The sequence below is a fragment of the Clytia hemisphaerica genome, unplaced genomic scaffold (assembly GCF_902728285.1).
Source record: "Clytia hemisphaerica strain Z4C2 unplaced genomic scaffold, Clytia hemisphaerica genome assembly, whole genome shotgun sequence".
In the NCBI taxonomy this organism is placed as follows: domain Eukaryota; kingdom Metazoa; phylum Cnidaria; class Hydrozoa; order Leptothecata; family Clytiidae; genus Clytia; species Clytia hemisphaerica.
Window position 1 is genome coordinate 564,987 of NW_027103587.1, and position 20,392 is coordinate 585,378.

Genomic DNA, 20,392 nt, shown 5'->3' on the forward strand with positions numbered 1-20,392 from the left:
CAGCGTGTTTGCTCTTGGCTAAAAATGTCATGGGATAGATTCAAGTGGATACGTCACCGCAAGACTCGATGTCTTTGTTTTTGTTGACATAATTAATTCTTACAAATACCTTTTTCAATTTGGCGATGCAAAAGCTTTAGATACAATTTCTTTCTTAGTTTTCCAAGGAAAGATGACCTCGATATGCTTACTCATTCAAAAACTTTCTTTCTTTCTTTCTTTAAAACAAAAATAAGAGGATGTTTTTCTGATGATGGTTGGACGGAAATCGGGTAAGAAATTGATGCAAATAAATATGGAATTGGGTACCCCCTGAACCCCCTAATACCCGGGGGCAATCGATCTAAAAACAACCATGTGTGCGGCCTAAAATTAGGCTTAATGAAATCGGACTGGACAGTGAAGAGAAAAATTTACTGAGATTTGAGTTAATTTTGGCGAAAAGTCGACATTTAAATAAGATGTATTTTCTTGAACGGTTTTGTCCCTTTTTAAACTGGTTAAAAATGGTAGGCTTTTTCAAAATTTTGTAAAAAAGATTCATCGTTCTAACTTTTTGCACTTTCTCTCGTGTTGAGCCTTACATAAAAATAGGTCACTAACCTTGACCATCCCGGCATGCAAACTTCTCTAAAGATGCCGATTCGGTATGTCAAAATGTGACGTTGTGTTATGTCATTTTGCATAATTACTCTTGTCTCCCGCTAGACTTACCCCGCAATAAAATCAACTTTGCTTACAGAACGAATTTCCACTTGATTTTCCGTTCTAGAAGCAAAGCGGATATAATAGACGCGATAAGTCTAGCTTGCTTTCCGATCCGCCTGTAAAAAAGTGCCGTGGTGCGAATGAAGGCGAGAGAAAATTCGTCCGTCGTCGTGATTTATCTATAGATACTTAACTGGGAGTTTCTAAACATCGACCAGAAATGACGACCACGACCGGCGACCACGACCGGTTACCAGATAAATTTGGGTTATCGAGTTTTTTCTTTCTCCACCGTAGAGTGTCTCTCCTAATCATTTGAATATATATCATATTGAAGAGTATAAGTTCACCCATGTCTCATCTATTTAAATCCATGTGCCAAATACGTAAAACAACCATTTCGACGCTCTTGGAGCTTGATTATGGTGTCAATTTCTATCCTTTTGTATTATCAGCATCAAAATAATTAGTGGCACAAACACAAAGTTTTTCCAAAATGGTTTTAGAAGCTTTGTATTTCATCATCAGATTGTTATTTCTGTCGAAATTAGTCATTTTGTCAGCATAAACACAATAGAATAATTTATTAGATTCATATCTCTAAAACTGGCCTTCCCAATTTTTTCCTACTGACAAGTTCTATCTATTCATACTAAAAAGGCATCTCATTCTGGATAATTAAGATTTGGTGCAACAAAACTTAGAGACATCATACTTAACGACCCTGACAATATTTTTGTCAAATACTGTAGTGTCACTTTGTCAAGAAAATGACTGGTTACTTCAAAGGTCATTTTTTAGTATTCTGAGGACTTGATTTAAACATTCTCTACGGTGGAGAGAGCAGATAAACTCGATAATCCAAATTTATCTGGTCGCCGGTTGTGGTCGCTGGTCGTGGTCGCCATTTCTGGTTGATGTTTAGAAGATTAGAAACTCCCTACTTAACCTCACTATTATCTCTAAATGAAAGGCGGCCAGAAATATAAGCAGTTATTGAAGGTCATTACACGTGAATTTGTAGAGAAGCTGAGCTCGGTAATATCAATAATATGATCCCGATTTGCTAGGGCGGAAGAGGTCGAAAGGGTGTTTCTAAGTCACTCAGGCGGGGCGATATGGGTCGGGCGGTATTAGATAGGTTTTCGGATTATCAAAATAAAGGCCTCTAAATAGCGAAAGGTTCACGCACAAAACATTAGGGAGGTAAAACTGCGGAGATAAATGTTAGTCTAAGTTTTAACTGCCGCACGCATAAAATTGATAAAGTTAATACGCAAGTTAAGACATGGCATCCAAAAGGAATAAGAAAGCCTGTAATTTTTCATATTTTTCAATTTCTTGGAACTATGTCACTTGACCTACCCTAAATACGCCTCTGTCATCGAATTAAAAAAACCGAACCGGAAAGCGGTTGGTAGATCATTAAGCAGACCTATACTACCTGGGGTTTTGTACCAGCTCTAAGTAGCTTGAAACCAGCAAGCTGTAACTCAATGGTTTGTATAAGAATACATAAATAGTCTATACTCCGGGGGGGGGTACTAGGGTTGGCAAATGAGGGGTATGTGCAGACGGGACCTCCGAAAACCGACCAGAGAGACTGATTTTTGCTGAAAAGGTGACCCTTAGAGAGACTTTTTGAATTTTTTTTTTCGATTTTTGAAAAAAGTCATACCCTTAGAGAATCTTTATTACAATTTTTTCTCTGGAAATCAAAAAATTTCCTAAAAATCCTGAATTTTCCGACCCTTAGAGAGACTAATTTAAAACTTTCTGATTTTTCCGACCCTTAGAGAGACTTTGAAAGGTGAAAAAACCGACCCTTACCGTCCGCACATAACCATAATCCATTTTTGCCTAAGTACCCCCCCCCCGGGTCTTTACTTAGGTAACCGCGCATGCGTAGTTACTTTGTTTATTTCGTTCTTTTCAAAATGGTAGAGAAGCTACGATCGAACAAATCTCGTCTGCAAAGCGCCAAAAAATCTTTATAGAAATGGAATGGCAGGTTTTTGTTCTTGTTTTGCGGTAGTAATTTTATAAGCCATGAGCAATAAAAGAAGTCAGTATGCCAATTTTGAAGAGGTAGGTTGATTTAACTATGTCTACCCTGAGTGTTGGTGTCAGGGTCTTGGCACTTGGGTTGTCAAAAGCATCCACCGAAGGTAAGGGGGACTTCAAAATATCTGTTCTGAAGGCACGTTCCAGCTGGATATGGAAAAAAGTGGTATGTTCTACTGTAGATTGGGACCAGCTGGAAAAACATGATCTGTTCTACTGTTACTGAAGATTGTGAGCAGCTGGAAAAATATGATCTGTTCTTATGAAAAAATAGTTTGATATCATCCAAAAATAAGGTGTCTAAGAATTTCCTATCTGTTCTGAGGGAATTTCAAAAAAGTCAAAAGAGTCTTTGATATCTGTTCTTTTCCTTCTGAATGTGGTTGCCTGGAGTGGCAGCTGAAAATTCTCTATCTCGTATCTGTTCTCAGTCGGGTGTTTAAGTAGGGTGGACAGGCCAAAATTTTCCCCTCAATTTTTAGAAACCAAACTAATTTTATTTGAAAGTCCTTACCTTTGTGAGAAAAATGAGGGGTCATTTGTTAAAATTGGTTAAGTAGTTCCAAAGTTATTCCATTTTCAAACCACAAAAAAACCACCTTTTCAAAGAATCGCCTCCTTACACCACGCCAGCAAGAAATAATTTTCGGAAGCACCAAAATCGCGCCAAAAATGGCGGATGAAATCTAGTCTTCTGCGTGGCGGGGCGTGAGGAGTTTTGCTGGCGCGGTCTGAAAATCGGCCCGGTGACTGTTAAACTTTAGCCTATCGCTAATGAGCTGGAAATGATAGCTAAAAACAAATTTTACCAATGAAAAGCTGAAACCCTTAGCTTTCCAACAATATATGGTAGCCCTAATAGAAATTTCAGGAAAGTGCCGAAAAATCGAAATTTCTTCTTTTTTCTTGATTTAAAGACGGCCCGTAGATTATCGAAAAGGCTACCACGTGACAAACTAAAGTACTATCTTTCCCGCGTTTTATAAAAAAAACCGCGAGTCTATAACTAATCCAGCTCATTAGCGATAGCCATTTGAAAAATGGTGGTCAAGGTCGACGGTGGTGCCACGAATTCCGAGTCGCCATTTTTTCACCTTGATGTCTAATAAATGGTATATCTTTTTATTGAAGGTAGGTAATGGGATGGGTTTTTTTTCTTTGTTTTCTCTGATAAATTCTGAGTATTTAAAAAAAAATAATGAACAAGTTTGGAGTTGTTAAGGATAAGTTATGATGGATGGAATGTTCTAATTTTGATTTTCGACTTTTTCCACGCAAAAAATCCCGACGAGTGCGCACCCTAGTTTAAGATAAAAACTGCAATTATTGCTCTTTTCGGAAATTATTGCCGAAAACGGCAATTTTTTTAACGATGTAATGCTGAATCAGCAAAATGTGTTGTCCTTTTAAGGGCAAAGATGTCAGAGGTGTTTGAAAATAGTAAAATTGCATTAAGAAAAAGGTTTTTCGGATTTTTAAAAGTGATTTTTTCAATTTTTCGTTGCTCAATAACATGAAAAGTTCTAAAATAATAATGTTAAAAGATCCTGCATCGATGCCGCAAACACAGCCAGAAAGAGATAACAAAACCCCCGTTGTAAATTTGTTTACATATGACTCGATTTTGCTATCTGCATTTCCAACAAAAACCAGTTGAAAACAAAACTAAACAAGGCACAGCACGTGCGTTTGGTTTGGGAACGCGAAACACGAACGCAAACTACCCATGTCTAAACTTTTCAATATATCTCCAGAACTAACAGATTTTTTTAAATTCTGTAAAAAGGTCTAAGTTCCTGAATAGTTTTACTATTAGACAGGCAGCTGAGGTCACAAAAAAATTGGACGGGGTGCGAACAATCCCAAACCACTTTTAATTGAAAATATACAACCTAAATATCTAGAAACCATCAACCGGAGTTGTTGAAATTACTTACCGGACGTGTCCAGTAATATTTTAGTACCTGATGACGTCATGCGTACCCATAGGCTAACTGAAAAAAAATTGAGAACCAACATAGACATATTATATACCGATCGAAGCGTTTTTTAACGTAGATTAAGAAAATGGTCAGTAACCATATCTGAAAATTTTGCTATAAAAAGTTAGAACTCTTTTCCTTTATGTCCGTAACGTCAATTTTACCTGTCCGAGACGAAAAAAAATCAAAAATTCAAACTTATCAAAATTGAAATCTAAGACCGACATTCGAAAGCTCAAAAATCGATATAGAAGACTTTTAAGTGGATATATTGATTTCTCAACCTAACTCGAGAAAATCGATCCTAAAGAAAGTGTAAATATGACGTCATCAAAACTTCGGAAGCTTTTAGCTTTTTATTATCAAATTTTCAGATATAGTTACTGACCTTTTTCTTAATCTACGTCAAAAAACGCGTCGATTGGTATACAATATGTCTATGCTTTTTTTCATAAAAAATTTCATTTTGCTTGTGACGTCATCAAATACGAAAATATTTTCGGACACGTCCGGTAATTATTTTCAAACTGTCCGGTTGATGATTTTGTGTTCAGAAAGGTCGTATCTATTGAAAACAACTGTTTAAAGTTTGCTCGCAAACTTTGTAGCTACTGCACTTTTTTATGTGACCTCAGCTGCCTGACTATATGTTCTATGAAAAAATCATAAGCATCAGTCAAATACTCGTTCATCTATTTAAGATTGAAGACAAAAATTTGCAAAGAAAAATAAACCTTGAGCACAAAAAATGCTTTTTTAAACACTTTTTTCCACCGAAAAACAAATAACTTTTACAGACTTACCTTCCCCAAACATTGAAGAAGCCTCTACTAATTAAAGTAAATGAGATAAGATAAGATAAAACCTTAAAATCAACCAGAATTTACAACCTTTCGTCCAAAGAAAAAGACGTGCTTTTCTCGCCGCCATTTTGTTTTGGAATGAGAATTCTAGAGAATTCCATTCGCTTCCAGCTCCCGCGGTCTTTTTTCATCCAATCAGATCGCGCGATTTCACTTTCGCTTTCTTTAGTCCAATAAGATTGCGGGATTTGAGTCATGTGACATCTCTATTAAAAAACCCGCGCGAAATACAGGGGGTCACAAATAGAAATACAGGGGGTCACACTACTGGCTACAGGAACTGAAAGCAAGCAATTAAGGCCAATATTTTTGGTTTTTCTGAAGGACAAAAGGTATAGGAAGCTTTACTGAAAGAGGGATAAGGCTGGGACAATCTATTTAAAAGATATGGACATAAAAAAGGCACTTTTTTGGGTGATAATTAAGATTTTACTTAGAAACTTTAATTGTCTTACCCCCGTCTCGGGCCCCCCTGATATGAGCAAGGGAACCATGATGGCCCCCCCTACTGAAAATTTCAGATCAAAACAAACAAGTAATTAATTCCTGTAACTCGAAGAAAATTGGAAAAAGCTGGTTTTTGACTGTTTCTGATCCTAAAGTGCTATTTTTTGGTAAAAGCTATGCAATTTATGTTTGGATTTCTAGAAAGCTTACCCGTTCATTGTTAATACATTTTTTATTTGAAAGTAATCTCTTCATGGAATAAAAAGATATAGTCAAATCTTGTAGGGTCATTTTTCAAATTTTTTTTGCCAAATTCGATTTTCGCATTTCGCCATTTTACCCTACGCAAATGCACGTGACAGTGGGCCTACTTATCGCGAGGGTGTCAAATACCACGTGTTCAATAATAAAATCAACTTTTATTTGCAAAAACGGCAATAACTGCCGAAAACGGCAATTTTCATTTATTTACTTTTTTATTTTTCTGCTGATTCAGCATTTCATCGTTAAAAAAATTGCCGTTTCCGGCAATAATTTCCGAAAAGAGCAATAATTGCAGTTTTAATCTTAAACACCCGACTGGTTCTCTACAAAACATCTGGAAATTGTCGATCTGTTCGCACAGAAATTTAAAGTTAAACTGTTAGCTGGAAATCAAGTTTCTGTTCTTAAAAGTCCTTCAATGGCAAGCTGGAATTTAGCGATCTGTTCTTATCGGTTCTTATAAGATTTTGTCAGCCCTGGTAGATAAGAACAGATCAATATATCTGTTCTGAAGTAAAAATTCCTCTCCTGGAAAACGAGGAACTGTCCTTAACAATGAGGCTGGAACTTCGATTTTTGAGGATTACGATTTTACCAGCTTTTTAGCTATTTTTGCCTCGCTAACCCAAATCTCGCAACCTCTTTACCTTAAAGGAAAATCGAAATTAGAGTTTTTCAGCGTTCCGAAAAAACGCAAAGCAAAAATCTTTTCATCTTCACAGGATCGATTCTCAACAACAAAATACATCTTTTGGTCTTTGGGTTTGTTTCTGACGTTTTTCCTTCAAAGAATATCGATCACTTTCCTTTTCCCCTCAAGCGCGGGAAAAAAATGATTAGCTTGCATTCTCGCGCGGGCGAATAAAGATGAGGCGGCAATCTTGCACTGAGGGTGCTACTTAGTTTCCGCCCTATTTTGCGCCCACAATAGAATGGTCCAAATACGGGGGTATTCCAAACGATAAACAATGTCGTTCTGTAAGTGTTTATTTTCTAAGAGATACAAATAGTATATTGAATATTATTAACTTATTTATTTAAGTATTTATGAGCCCAAATTTAAAATTCTGGTTAAATAAAAAACAAATGATATCAGTTCTGTTTTTCCTCAAACCCCCGGGAAAAGTTTTTTGGCCGACTTAGCTATTTTACAAATTTCGGAAAAGAACTCCCATAGGAATTCCGATACATAACCTGATTGGTTCATTTCGGAACGGCTTCAAGAAAGTCATAATGGCAGATGATTTTAAAAGTTTCTGAGGAAATGTGTGGAATTTATTGATGTTGATGGCTTGTTTGATTCTTTAAAGAAAAAAGATAACAGGTATAGCTTTTTCTAATCCTGGAATATCGAGGTTCCAGCTACACTGCTTAACTTCGGGGAAATCCTTCCAGCTGGCAAATAAGAACAGATATTTGCAAATTTTAGGTTGCTGGCTGCTTCTGTGTTGTCCAATAGACCTTTTTTCAAAGAGGACACCCTGTTGAATATTTATGTAGTCCAGCATAAAAACAATGATATAGCATAATTATTACAATATGCATGAAACAGTAATTATGCATGGCTGTATCATTGTTTTTATGCTGGACTACATAAATATTCAACAGGGTGTCCTCTTTGAAAAAAGGTCTATAAAAGGGGGCACCCATACACACCCATTCATGCATGCATTTTGTTTTTTTAGCTTATTACTAGCCGTCACCCGGCGTTGCAACCGCCGAGTAGAGTGTTGTTGAACACATCAAAAGCCCTTTGGATGGTAGGGGAGGGTAATAAGATAAAGATTTCTAATCCCAATGAATGAAAAATTGCCACTAAGACCGATCAAAACTCGAAAAATCGCAAATTTCATGTTTTATTACGTCATTTGAGCCCTAAGTGACGTCATCAAAAGGGTAATAAACTTTTCACTTCACTGAAACTATTTTTCATTGACTAAAAAAATTCTCTTGACGATTTCCGATCCAATGAGGGGTCAATCATGGCTTATTAAATCCTTCTCAGACTCAAAATATTGTATTTTTCAGTTTTTGATGACATCGTCAGACCCAAAATGCCTCAATTTGAATATTTATTTTCGAAAGTCTCTATATACCCACTCTTACCCCTCCCAAATTATTCTCCTTTAAATTTCCGATCAAATGATGGGTCAACCATCTCCTAACTCCTTTCCAATCTTGAGATATTGCATTTTTCCTGTTTTGATGACGACATCAACAGAAAATGCCTAAAAATTCAGCCAAATTTTAAAGTCACACTCAAGCCTTATAACCTCTCTCATCTTATCCTCCATAAAATTCTCAATCCAATGAGGGGTCACCGACCTCCCAACTCCTTTTCAAACTCGATATCACATTTTGAAGTTTTTCCCAAATCTGTGACATCATTGGGTCCCTTTACCCCTAATGTTGTCAACGGTCAATTTGTGAATTTTGAAATTTTTGCAGTCAACAGGTAGCTTGTGCCCCAAGGGTCCCAAAAAACCCAAAAACGTCAATTATTTCCACGTGAAAGTGGGTTTTTAAATTTGCGAAAGATTTGCACTGCAACGACTTCTTAAAAAAAACGCTAATTTTCACACTCTTCCCTTTCGCTTTCGTTTTCAACCAACCACCCACCCACCCAAACACACAATCGGTCACGTAACTCTCAAACCCCCATTTCAAAAATCCATAATGGCTCCCCCACGGCTCATAGAAAATTCTACGTTTAGTAATATAGATTTAGCGCTTACCTACGTTACCGAGAAGTCGGGTAACTTGCATCAGTGGAAGGAAACTTGCATAGCCATCAAATGACTGACCAATCAAAGCAGCAAAATTTCAAAACAAATGAACTATGTAGCTCCTCTCTTTTAATGACCAGCCGGGTCATTTGTTTGAGGGCTATGCATGTTAGCCTCCACTGATGCAAGTTACCTGATCTCACAGTATTTATTGACTATTGACCAACTATGAGTATGTTTGACTATGACACTAATGCTACACTATGTCTGTATGTAGATAGCCTGGATATCCAGCCCGTAAACTTTTTTTTGATTTTGATTGATATTTCTTATGTTTACAGTCTGGTTTACCTAGATCGTCTGCTTTCTGATCTGAGGATGATTATGCGGATATTCTGACTGGTTGGGTCCAAGAAAGTCAGAGATCTGAATGGTGGCGCATGTAAAAGAAATTATGCAAGCCGACTTGAAGGTTCGCCTAAAAGTATTTGGAAGGATCGCGCGGGCGATCATTAAGGCGCAAATCTCCCTGACTTTTCTTCTTCGAAGCAAATAACAATAGAATGCCTAATTATCTCCCTTGGGTGTTTGACAACGCATCCAAATAAAAATAACAATAATATTAAGGAAGAAGTGGAAGATCAAAAACATGGGAATCTTAAATGTTTTGGTTGTTTTCTTTTCAATTACTTGCTTAAATATCTTGTTTTAATTTTCTTAATGACATGGTTGCACCATGTAAAGAACTAAAGGTATATCTTTATTTTACTTCAATTCTTCTTTTCTGCCTGCCAATTTTGTTATGTTTTGGGTTGGATGTTTTGTTTTAAAAAACCTTGGATTTTGAAAAAAAAAATTCTCCAAAATTCACTTTGCACTTTCTGTCTAACAGACTTTCCACCACACTGTTATATTTTATGGTCAAGGCTGCCATTCTAAATTGATTTATTACTGTTGAGGTACCATTTTGAAATCGAGCATGTCATTATGTGCATATTTATTTGCAGCCGGATTCATGCAGGAAAATCTGTCAACAGGGGTTCACCTGATTTCTAGAAAATAATATAATTTTAGAACTTTGTCTGGCTGAGGTAAAACTCATTTTTTCTAAAATTTTGAGCTTGGATATCCATGCTAGTAAGCTGTCCAGCTTTCTGTTGTGCAATGTTGAGTTCAAGTTTTTGTAAAAAAATTGCCGTCCGTATAGACAGACCTGCCAACTTGAGATGTTCATTTTTCAACGAGATAATAATTTCAAAGCAAAATCCGAATTCATAACCCAGGTTTTTCGGTTTTCTGATATCGGAAATCAGGAAATTTTTCCAAAAAATCAGAGATTTGGGAAGTTTTGTTCTAAAAGTTGGAAAATCAGGGAACATTTTTTCCAAAAAAGGGAAATCGGGGAAATTTTTTTTCCAAAAATCGGAAAAACAAGGAAATTCTTCTCAAAATCTAAAAATGCATGAGAAATCAATCTTTTCAAAAATTGCGTGAGACAGTCTGGAAATGCATGAGTCTCACTCTCAATGCGTTAGAGTTGGCACCTCTGTATAGAACAAAAGAAAACAGTCAAAGATCAAAGAAATTTACCTTGCTTTACCATCAATTGTAATCAATGGATAGCAAGTACAGGCCAGGGGCTTTCAAAGTTTGTAAATATGAATGGCGGTTTTCACGAGCTAAATTTTGTTATCATTTAGACCAGACGGTACCTATCAATAAATTCGATTATCGAAGTAATCAATAATGATTGAAGTAATCGAACAACCCTCTTTCTATTGGGCAGTTCCAGAAACAAAACCATTACCCCCCTGTGGACGACAGTGTTTTTTGTATTTTTTTTCACTTTGAAATCATCTTTTGAATAACTAATTACCATCAACTGCTCTAACTGTATGGACTTTGAACTTTTCATACGGAAATTACGGGAAACGCATTATTTGGACTTTACCCTATCTTGCACGCGAACACTTTTAAGCTAAAGTCCCGCAAAAACGGGACAAAAATCAGTTTTTTTAATTTTGAAAAAAAACACCACATAGAAGATCTTTCAAATTCAGTATGTGAATGGAGCAGTAAAAAATACAACTTTTCTATTTTTCCTTTTTTTTGCAAGAGTTCTAGGAATGAAAATAAAGGGATAATAATGATTGAATACTATCCACTGATTATCTGCAGCACCATTGTAAAGCTAGAATCGCTTCGCGTATCTTCGCTTGAGAAAATGATTGACAGATTAAAGTTTTTCAGCTCACAGTGAGCATTCTCACTGTGAGCATTCTCAGCTCAATCCTTGGACGACGCTAAAAATAGTAGACATAGCTGTGACAGATAATTTCGATGGAAGGTGTTGGAATGTTTACAAGGCTCTTGACAGAAAATCCTTTTATTTTATTGTCAATGATGACAGTGCCGTTATTAATTTTGTTAGATCTGACATATTGATGTTTGTAAGTGCACTTTATAGTTTTGATTCCCAGTGAAGAATTCTGGTTTTCATGTTATAATATGCTGTTTTAGAGCTTTAGAGCTAGCCTGTGTAACTTGGGATGAGTGGTCAAATCTTGGGACGGTTGATTTCTGGGCTGTATTCCCACTTACTGTTTAACCCTTTCCGTGCCGATGTCGTATATATCCAACATGCAAATTTTCACTCTACTTGCCATCCGACATCAAATTTTTTTACCTAATTGCCGAGGCCTTTAAAAAAGAGGGAGCTCTATTGCCGAGAAATCAGCTTTTAGGAAAATGGTTTTCTTATTTGCCAATGTCGTATATATCTGACATAAAAAAATCCAAATAGTAATAGTGACAGTATATATTAAGTGCTCAAAAGATTTATTTCAGGTTTATTTTAGTCTATCATAAAATATATATAAAACAAATGTCAAATACAAATGTCAAACATTGGCAAATAGGAATAAAATATCCTTGTCGTATATATCCAACATGCGGCAACACGAGTTAAAATTTGCATGTCGGGTATATGCGACATCGGCAAATCAGTTTACTAAAAAAAATTACCCCTCGGCAAATGGATTGGGGTACAAAAACAAGGTAACGGCACGCAAAGGGTTAAAACTCTTTGACAACAAGAAGTTTGATTTGATAATTCAACCAAGCTTATCCAATCAAACTTTCACCATCTGATAATTGAAGAAGTAATTAACAATTTAATCACACTCAGATGCTGCACATCTCACATCTTGACACCATTTTTTTATATCTGTGTTTGGGCGCTTGTGCGAATGCGCGCGATTGCATTTACACGTTTCTCATTGCTAAAATTTGTTCCTTTTTTCCTTTTGCGGCGTGAAAGCCTACCTGGTGAGTGAAGCATATTCACATTATTTGCTATCTATGGCCGAATGACCGTCTCATGTTTTGTCAGATAGTCCCCAAGTTAGAGCAGTTGACGGTACTTCACAGCAGTTACTAGAGATAAGATAGTTTATCATGTTTTTATTGGAAAGTAATTCGTTATTCAAAAGACTGTCCTAAGATTTTCCTAATTATTTGGTTTTTTGTATCAGAAAATCTATGAAATTTGCTATATTTTATTTTTTTGCTAAGTATCGGAAAATCCAAGATTTGTCCTTAAAAATTCTTGAATGTTATGGAATCTTGAAGTTTTTCAAAACTAAATTGCTACAAAAATCCATGACGTCCATAACTCCACAAGTTTATCAATCATGCTTTCTGTCATAACATGTCACAATAACTTTCACTGATGGCTCGCCCTTTTTAATTTTTGGACCTACCCCGGTGGGGTGGAGGTCCTATAAATTAACCCATGTTCGTTCGTTCGTTAGTTAGTGTGTTAGTTACCAGCTTTTCTCGAGATTGGTTCATTAGTTTTTTCTGATTTTTGGCACAAAGGTGCATGACCATAAACCCTCGAATGTGACGGAGCCCAATTTTCTAAAAAAAATTTTTTTGGGCAAATTTAGGCCAAAAAACGGCTTAAAAACGGGTTTTTTGGACTTTGTGAAAAATTGGATCATTAATTTTTTCTGATTTTTAGCATGAAAGTAGGGTACAATCATAGTTAAAGGATGGCTCAAGCAGATTTTTGCAAAAAAATTTTTTTGGCTCAAAAATCGTATTTTTATCTATAAGAACCACTTTTAATAAGAATACATCAATGTTCTTAGCCATATTATTATTATTATTTTTATTAATTTTTTTACAATGAAAATGTCACGGTGGAGGCTAATGATTTGAGTTTTCTGTAAACACTTATTATTTTTTTGGCTGAAAAACGAATCTTTATCTATAAGAATCACTATTTATGAGCATATATCAATGTTATTAGCCAAATTGTTTTTTTATTATTATTTTTTCTAACAGAAGAAAATGTCACGGTAGAGTGCGACGGTTTGAGTTTTCTGGAAACCTTATTTATTAAGCTGTGCATTTTTCTGATAGTGGTTTTTATAAAGAAAAGTGCTTAATAGCTTTTTTATTTCTTTTTCAAAAATCTTTTTCAATAGTGTTGATAGTTTCTCTCAATAGATATGCTTTCATTTTCTTTATTTTTTTGTATTTTGACCAGTTATGTCTTATGTGTTTCACTGTTTCAATGTTCACTGATTAGTTTGATAACCAGGTAGGTCCATAAAAGTATCGCTTGTTTTGTTTTAATTCAAAATGAGTGGGCTCCGATTGGAAAATTAGAGAACGCCCGCCTAGCTGTCTATCGCTCGATGGAATTACCAAACAACGGGTGTGTAACTTGCCGTGTCAGTGACGTCAAACGCTCCATTGTTTTGCCACTAATTTGTTCTTCTCCGTTCCTCTTAGAGTGCACAGACACTTGCGTATGTTCCACTATGGATTTTTTTCATATTTCGATTAAAAGCCTAGATTCGGTACAAAATCGAATTCGTGTATTTTGTAATTAGCCGTTCGCATTGACTCAAATTAATGACTTTGGAGGTTAGGTGAAATGGTGGCTGAATCGCCATCCCGTGATTTGTCAGATATAAGTGCCAAGTTAGAGCAGTTGACGATATACTCCAGAGAAATAAAAACTATTCAGGTAGAAGATGCTTCTGGGCCCGCCATTTTTGAATTGAAGCCCATGCTAAAAATGTATATAATATTTCAAGCGAAAATCCCATCTTTCTTTGATGGACAAGTCTTGTGAATAGAACTGTCTGTATATTCTTGGTTTAATATATACAAAATAATATTTAGTCACTTTATGACGTATTGGATGGAAATATGTAGCATTTTATTTTAACAGGGATTTCATTTCCATAATGGTGGATGTAAACAAATCCCAAACTCAAATGATTTTGATTTCCCAGGAGCATTTCTAGAATACCATCACTGCAAAAAAAATTCAGTCAGCAATTTTTAAGGTATCTTATTCCTTTCCTTTAGATGGAGAGCAAAGATCGAGGTGGTGAGGCCTATGAAGAATACTTATTGTTACTTCAACAAAGAAATAGGTTTGAGCTTTATTCTAAGTTAGAATATTTGAAAGTCTTTTGCTTTTGGGCCCAGAGTTTTTCAGGGCTAACCATAGACTGTTTTATAATGCTCTTGTTTGACTTTCCACTATCCAATTTTACTTAAAATAGGGGCATAGAGTTTTATGTCTGATGGTTAAAAACATTGTGTATGTTTGTATTTAATAAATTTCTTCTTTCTTCCAGGATTTTGAAAAAGTTGAAGGAAAAAGATGAGAAACAACTGGACCTAGAAAAACGTGAGCAAGGTTTTTCACTGTACTTAAATGGTGCAAATGTTGGACTTCACCTGAGTGGTAATCATCGCTCAAGGAAAACTAAAACTGCTGGTGGTAAGTAACATTCAACCAGGCCTGGCCGTGTATGGCGTGCTATTGCACTCGCACACGCTGACACACACCTAAAATGGTTTTCTAGTGCTAAGATAACACTTCTAAAATATACAAGAATGTGCAAAATTCCTTTTGCAAGGGCTAATAGCACGCCATAATCTATGACATGAAGTATTTTGGCACGCGCAAGGTATTGTTCATGGCCAGGCCTGTCAAGGGTTTTTTTATTCAGATTTACTCAGTCATTTATTTTTGTTGGTTGAACTCTTTTTGTGCCTTGTTAAACTCTCAGAGGTATGTATGAGGCAATGAGTTCTTTAAGAAACAAAGTGTTAAAATTTAAAGTTTGTCTTCATAATTTTATTTTTAATTTCTTTCTTTAAGAACCAAACGAGAGAAAAACACCAAGCAAAGAAGATTTGGACAGGTAAAGGGTTGATAGTTAATTATTGTCTAGTTTGAACCTTGTATGTCTTGTATTTTTAAGATACACATTATACCCAAGTGAGAGGGCCATAAACCAATATAAACAAAATGTCGCAATTAATTTGTACAAATTTTGCAGTTCAATATGACGCCATAGGCATTGTATTCCACGGCTGTGACGTCAATTTCTGTTCAATGCAATGTGTGTGCGTCAATCTTTCCAATTAATTAAGAACACAGACAAAGAAAGCAATTTTCCACTTCATTGTCTTGATTTTGAAGGGTCCATTATGCACAAAAAGGATGAACTCATGGGTCCCGTCAACGGGGGGGGGGGGGGGGCAGTTGGTCCATGGCCCCCCCCCCCACTTTTTGGTAGACCATGTCATACGTTTTTAAGAGTTACTATTTTAAGCTGGTTTGAGACCAAATCAAACCACAAAAAACTATTATTTTCCCCAAATAGATATCGTTTTAAGGTGTTTTGAGGGTGTAAAAAGTGAAAAATTTTCTTCGTTGCCCAACCGGTGGGCGACATTTTTTTTCAAAATGTTGGCCCCCTCACTCAAAATGGCTCACCGGGGCCCATGGAACTATATAAGTCGGTGTTTTTTACACTTTTGGCGAAAACGTGAAGTTTTTTAAAACACGTTTTAAAAATAAATACAAAGTGCACCTTTTCTTAATTGGATATCAGGGGATCGGCAAGGGATTGAAGATTCCATTCCTTTTTTCCCGAGCCTTCTAGAGAAACTAAGCTAGTACTTATAACCTTTGAAAGTTAGGGGCACGTTAGGATTAAACGGTTCCATAATGAAAATGGATTATGGATTCCAAGAGCAATAACTTTTGATATAATGTGGCTTTAGAACTGAAATTTTGCAGGATGGAGCATTTATGTACTTTCTATTCCTAAATAAAAAATCTTCCAGCTGGGAGCAGTTTGGAATTACTTATTCCTGATTTCTTTTTGAGTTTGAGTCTTTTTGAACTGAGGATTGGAGTATGTTTATTTGACATTAAGTAGTTCGAATTTAACTATTTGGAAGGTTTGGGTCCCTAAGACCACGAAAATAAAATTTTCCACTAGAAAAGAGCATCCAAGGATTATGGAATCCTTCATTGAAAGAAGCATACTTTGCCTTATCCAAAATTAGCGTATTAGTCTGGAATGAAATATCCTACAAGGCTCTAAACTGATTTTTTACGTTATACGTGATATGTCGTTACGTCTATGCCTTAAAATAAGCTCAGATAGAGCCCCAAAGGATTAATAATTTCATTTTGCGAAAAGTTGGGGCTGGGGTTGGGTGCACCACTTCAATCACTTTAAATTGGAGCTTTTAATCCTAAAACGCTCGTGAAACCGCACTTTTTGGTATCTGAGAATGTTTTAACGTAAAGTGCAATTGACTTTTGATTGATTTTAGATTGTAATCAGCCCATTTTAACGATGAAATGTATCTTTTATAATTGTTCAAGTTCAGAGATGTTTTCCGGATGGAATTTCAGATCCAAAAGTGCTCCTCATCATTGTTTCATAAAATATGGAGATCGTGTGACATGTTGAGACCATCAGAATAAATCCAAGAGCCACGTAACTCTCATAATTCCAAAGTTCATAAAATCTAATATTTTGGAATATTGAATCCTTCTTCGCTCCTGGGACCAAAACCAAAGCTCTAAGCTCGTGTGCTCCACCTTTTTGGAAGATTTCATCCCAAAATCCTTGTTGAAACTTATATTATTCAAGAAAAACCGTTTTTTAGAACATTTAATGTCACGTTTTCGCCAAAAGTGTAAAAAACACCGACATAACTGTTTGTTCGGGCAATACCGTTAAATATTGACCTCTGTCAAACTTATTTACGCTCGCAAGTTTGGGACAATACTTTCTGACATAAACAGATAGTATAGGGTTAATAAATACCCTCAAGCATGAATGGGCTTTTCCAGAACAAAAATTTACCCCCACTGTTGATTTTTCAAAGTATCGAACCCCCTGGATATCCTACTTTATTAGTAAAGACAATCCACATTTTTACTTGAAAAGACACTTCACCCTTGGGCATCCGCTCCATTGTAAATATTTAACCCCCTGGGTATCCACTTTTGAACAAAAATCGTTAACCCCCTGGATATCCGATATCCTCAACAGGGGGAGGGGGAGGGGAGAGCACGGACTATTTCTGGAAAGGTCCAATACTCTCCATGATGTGTTAAACTTTTCAACCCTTTATTAAGGAGTCTGTTTGTAAACAAAACTTGATTAGTTTCAGAATTGTATGTTTGACGATATTCTAATTTTTAGGGCCAGGACAGCACCAAGTGCTCAAAAGCAGAGACGTGGCTGGCATGAGGTAAAAAATTGAATAGTTTAATTCATACACCTTTTGCATCTTGTGCTGTAAAGAAAATGAAATTGACTTTACCCTGCTAGTAATATAAAGGAACTGATCTTTGTAAAACCTGGAGTAAGCCTATATCCACCATCTTTTACAACAACGCCTGACACAAACGACACTGCCTCAAAGTAATTTAAGGAAAATTAGATCGCGTTCTCGCTGCATTTTATTTTACACCCGCGCCGAACAATGGTCCCATTAAGGTACTACTTTTAACAAAAACTCTCGTCAAAGGTTTTGGTCGGCCGAGGTTGAGAAACTGCCTCTAGAGGGTTTATATAAAGTACAGTGTGCAAAGGACACTTCAAAGTCGCAATGAATCATGGGTAACCAGGAATCTATTGTTAGTCAGATACCAAAACTTTCAAAATTTAAACAAATAGGAAGTTGTTATAGAAATGCAACGATCTTAGCTCCTTAAAAATGCTATAGTTTTACTGCTAGAGTTCATTACGTTGATAATCAACATCCTTCAGATTAATATCCCAGTTAAAAAATACCCCCTCCCCTTAAGAATTAACATTTCTCTTTAAGACATCCAAAAGTTTTTAAAACTTTTTGGTCAGTAAGTTAGTCCCTTTGATTATGACCCTTAACTTTTTCTCAAATAAATCCTCGTCCAAAGATTGTTCGTCCATGAAACTTAAGGCTTCTCCTTTTCAGAGTCCACCAGACAAGATCAAAATTCGTACCAATGAGGGGTCAAAGTTGACAATGGATCTACCAGGTTAGGATTTCTTTTTAAACATTTTTTCAACATTTTTTACTAAGTTCATAAGTATTTGGAGGTGCTCGGGGCCATAGCATAGAGTTCATAAACTAAATTCTGATAATATAAAATATTTTAACGCTGTCCGTAATGGTCAATAAGAAAGTGAACGAACGTGCTAACACCTCAGCGAAAAGAGGGGTTCCTTATTTTAACATACTACTATTGATTAATTACTACATACGTTGTATATGCTTATTATTATTAAATTCGTTATTAATTTCTTCAAGTGCTAATTTCATAGCGTGACAAGTATTGTTCGTGGTATAGTTTACAATAAAGAAAGCTATTCATAGTGTCCTTCAGGGTCTCTCCCCCATGCCTAGAATTAAAATTTTCCATTCCCCCCCCTCATTTTTCCCCACCCTGCCTCCAAAAATTTTTCTGTCCCCCCCCCCTCAAGCATAAAATCAAAAAGCTGTAATTTGATGAACTTAACGCTTATTGTTTTCCCTAAGGTAGTTCTAATTCAAGAATAAATGGAAAGGATGGTTGTTTTTAAACCATAATATTAATAATACTAAGCATTGTGCTATATCATCTCGCAAAACCAGATGTTTTTCATTTTGAATCGACTTTGGTGAGTTCCCCCCATGCCTAGAATGAAAATTTTCCATTCCCCTCCCCCTCGTTTTTCCCCACCCTGGCTTCAAAAAAAATTCTTTCCCCCCTATACGTCCTTTTGACCTCAAAACCCATTCCCCCCTGAATCCAGGGGGGGAGGACACTATGCAGATGACATGATATAATCAAAGATATCAAATTCTTTTACACATTAGATAGGCTAACTGCTCACAGATTTCCCGTGGAACTGTGTCCAATTTCGAAGTCGGCTGGTCCGCCATGTTGTTTTCCATTTACTTCTGATTTTTGAACGTTCGAATTTCAAAACATTCGAATCGCGCTGTTGACGACCAGAATTGAAAACAAGATGGCAGACTAGTCAGCTCTTAAACTAGACACGCTTCCTATATACGGGTAGCCCGATCCAGTCAAATAGTTAGAGGTCATTGAATATAAAGCTTAAACTTAGTCTTCTTGGTAACTCATATTGACATTTTGCTGGCGACTTATTTTCCGGCTCTTTTTCTCCGCATTCTTCAAAACAAGTTGTCCGTTCTTCACTTCCATGGTTGTTGAAACAACACTCACTTTCTTCTTCATGTCTTTATAACTAGCCGTATTTTTACGTCCGCCTTCCGAAAACTTGCGCCCGCCAGTATCAAAAGATATTTGTTTGACCATTCTACGACCGCCCTCACTTGTTTTAGAACCACTTGAATCAGTCGAGATTTGTCGTATGGGACCTGCCATTGAGTTACGGCTTGGGATGAAATTAACTGAACTGAAATTCGATTGTTGACTTATTTTACGTTGCTGTTGTTGGCTTATTTTTCTTTGATGCTGCAAACTTGTTTTTCGAAATGACTGGTTACTTCTTGTCGAATCTCTTGAATAGTTAGAACGAGTTTTACTGTCTAGGATGAAATACACGATTGGAGATATGACATGATTAATGAATATTGATAGTCCGCACCATATCACTAGTTCCAGACTTCTGTCGATCTTACCATCTGTGTAGAAATGATGACTTATAAATATCATTGAAAATATAATCGGTATATAGCTTATGACTAGTAAGTTTGATATAATAATGATCGCTTTCGTTAGCTTGCGTTCTGTCCTTTTGTTATGTATATTCAGGCTAAAATTGCGTTTTGATAATTGCACCCTGTGTGATATCTTCAGTGTTGTGATGAATATGAATATTAGAAGCAACAAGATGTATACTGTCTGCGCTATGTAAAATGCGGCTAATTTCTTCTTGTTGTTTTGATTTGTAACTAACGCATGCGCAATACTCCATGCCAGTGTCACAGCGATTGCAATAAAAGCGTATAATCTAATCCGTCGATGTGAGAAATCTTT

At 36.2% G+C, this 20,392-nt stretch overlaps 1 protein-coding gene across 1 annotated transcript in view; it reads left to right on the plus strand.

The window, feature by feature from the left end:
• The first annotated feature begins 2,621 nt into the window (after window positions 1-2,621).
• LOC136801405 (katanin-interacting protein-like) overlaps window positions 2,622-20,392 on the plus strand; it is a 118,779-nt gene continuing 101,008 nt past the window's right edge. Inside the window, exons 1-6 of the mRNA XM_067058041.1 lie at window positions 2,622-2,796; window positions 14,443-14,510; window positions 14,718-14,863; window positions 15,248-15,290; window positions 17,601-17,649; window positions 18,358-18,421. Of these exons, the coding sequence (XP_066914142.1) occupies window positions 2,758-2,796; window positions 14,443-14,510; window positions 14,718-14,863; window positions 15,248-15,290; window positions 17,601-17,649; window positions 18,358-18,421 (409 nt within the window). The 5' untranslated portion in view covers window positions 2,622-2,757. The remainder of the gene's footprint in view (window positions 2,797-14,442; window positions 14,511-14,717; window positions 14,864-15,247; window positions 15,291-17,600; window positions 17,650-18,357; window positions 18,422-20,392) is intronic.